Source organism: Fukomys damarensis, unplaced genomic scaffold (assembly GCF_012274545.1).
Source record: "Fukomys damarensis isolate Sample0158 unplaced genomic scaffold, DMR_v1.0_HiC HiC_scaffold_39, whole genome shotgun sequence".
Lineage (NCBI taxonomy): Eukaryota > Metazoa > Chordata > Mammalia > Rodentia > Bathyergidae > Fukomys > Fukomys damarensis.
Window position 1 is genome coordinate 19,706,115 of NW_022900951.1, and position 1,919 is coordinate 19,708,033.

General features: G+C 39.8%; 1 protein-coding gene across 2 annotated transcripts in view; it reads left to right on the forward strand.

Annotated features, from left to right (window-relative positions):
- Sat1 (spermidine/spermine N1-acetyltransferase 1) overlaps positions 1-1,672 on the forward strand; it is a 3,007-nt gene extending 1,335 nt beyond the window's left edge. The window contains exons 4-6 of one of the 2 annotated variants that reach the window (XM_010607145.3): positions 818-919; positions 1,014-1,054; positions 1,176-1,664. In XM_010607145.3, the coding sequence (XP_010605447.1) occupies positions 818-919; positions 1,014-1,054; positions 1,176-1,346 (314 nt within the window). In that variant the 3' untranslated portion in view covers positions 1,347-1,664. Of the gene's footprint in view, positions 1-817; positions 920-1,013; positions 1,055-1,175 lie in introns of both variants that reach the window. The other variant, XM_019205000.2, reaches the window with a different exon arrangement.
- The last annotated feature ends 247 nt before the right edge of the window (positions 1,673-1,919 follow it).

Here is a 1,919-nt window from a genome sequence, read left to right on the forward strand (position 1 = left end):
GGTGGTTCTTTTTTTTTTTTTTTTTTTTTTTTTTTTTTTTTTTTTTTTTGCTGGCCCCTGTTGACTGGTCAGAAGACAGCTAAAAGGGGAAGTTGTCTGGGTGGGTACTTTCTTAAGTTTCTTTCTGACAGCTGTTCCCCAAGCTAGAAGAAATGAGCTGGTTTTCTAAAGGGGTGAGGTGGTTTTTTTCCACCACCCGTGGATGTTACGTAATACCTATTTCCGGGTTTTGCTTACTCCTTCAGGCTTAAAAACTGGGGAGAGCACATTGAAAATATTTAAATTGGAAGGCAAGTTCTGAAATTAAACATTGTACTTTTGGCCTGATGTTCTGACCTTAAGGAAGCAAGAGTTGGTAAACGCCAAATATTTACTCTTCTGAACTGCCGTGTAAACCCAACTTGTTCCCAAGTCAGCCTACGAGTATATCATTAGGATGTGAATAATGTGTGTCCTCAGTAGTTTAAGACCATAGCAGTTGTGCTCTGGCAAGTAATGAAAGCATTCTCGCTTCCTGAGTGTGAGACCCAGCAGACTGCAGAGTTAGAGTTGCCAGTCCCAGTTGTAGCCTGGCTTCAGCTGGCTCTAATGTGTGCTTTTTGCAAAGCTGTGTCTAAGCACAGTGAGCTCGTCCAACAGTGGCCAGGACTGCTCTAAGCTAAAGATCAGGAGGCAGTCCTGTTGAGTGGCTACTTGTTTCTGTAATACACATGCATGTATATTTCTTTAAAACCTACCATAGGCTTCTGATTCTGCCGCTACAACATTATTGGATTGTTTTTCTTCTCGCCATCTCATCCATCTCCTCTTATTCCAGGACACAGCATTGTTGGTTTTGCCATGTACTATTTTACCTATGACCCATGGATTGGCAAATTACTGTATCTTGAAGACTTCTTCGTGATGAGTGATTATAGAGGTACAGTTGAATTCAGGGATGGGGGAGGTTCTAAAAAGAAATCAGGGCTCTGGGTCCTTATGGTGAAGTTTTCAACTGTACTTCTTTCGTTTAGGTTTTGGTATAGGATCAGAAATTTTGAAGAATCTAAGCCAGGTATGGCCTAGTTTGGGGTTTCTGAATTTGTAAGCGTTACTGGGTTATCACAGTGACTCATTCAAAATTGGGTTTTGGAAAGCAGGTGAAATGTCACCAAGTTCATGTTTTCTCTCAACAGGTTGCCATGAAGTGTCGCTGCAGCAGCATGCACTTCTTGGTAGCGGAATGGAATGAACCATCTATCAACTTCTACAAAAGAAGAGGTGCTTCTGATCTGTCCAGTGAAGAAGGATGGAGGCTCTTCAAGATAGACAAGGAATACTTGCTAAAAATGGCGGCAGAGGAGTGAGGCGTGCTGGTGTAGACGATGACAACCTCCCGTTCTATTTTAGAATATATTCTCGACTTACCTTGCTTTCTGTCCTGTTTGTAGTGAAATAATAGAATGAGCACCCATTCCAAAGCTTTATTACCAGTGGCGTTGTTGCATGTTTGAAATGCAGTCTGTTTAAAATGGCAATCATGTAGGCGGTTTGGAGTCAGATTTCTCCTTGAACATCTTTTGATAAACAACAAGGTGGCGTGATCTTTATATGAAAAAACTTCATTCTTGTGAGTCATTTAAATGTGTACAATGTACACACTGGTACTTAGAGTTTCTGTTTTGACTCTTTTTTAATAAACTACTCTGATTTAATTGTTTGTGGAAGCAAGCATTTTATTAATCCTTCCGTCCTTACATATTTTCCGTGCTGAGGAGTATAAAATAAAAATGACCCAAGCATCAATAGATTAACAAAAATCACTTAAAAACAGTCTTTAACCCACTTTAAGATTTTTATGCTTATGTTGAATTCCAAAGTTGGTAACTACAGATATAAAACTGGACTTTCCCTTGATAACACTGTACATTTCATCCAAC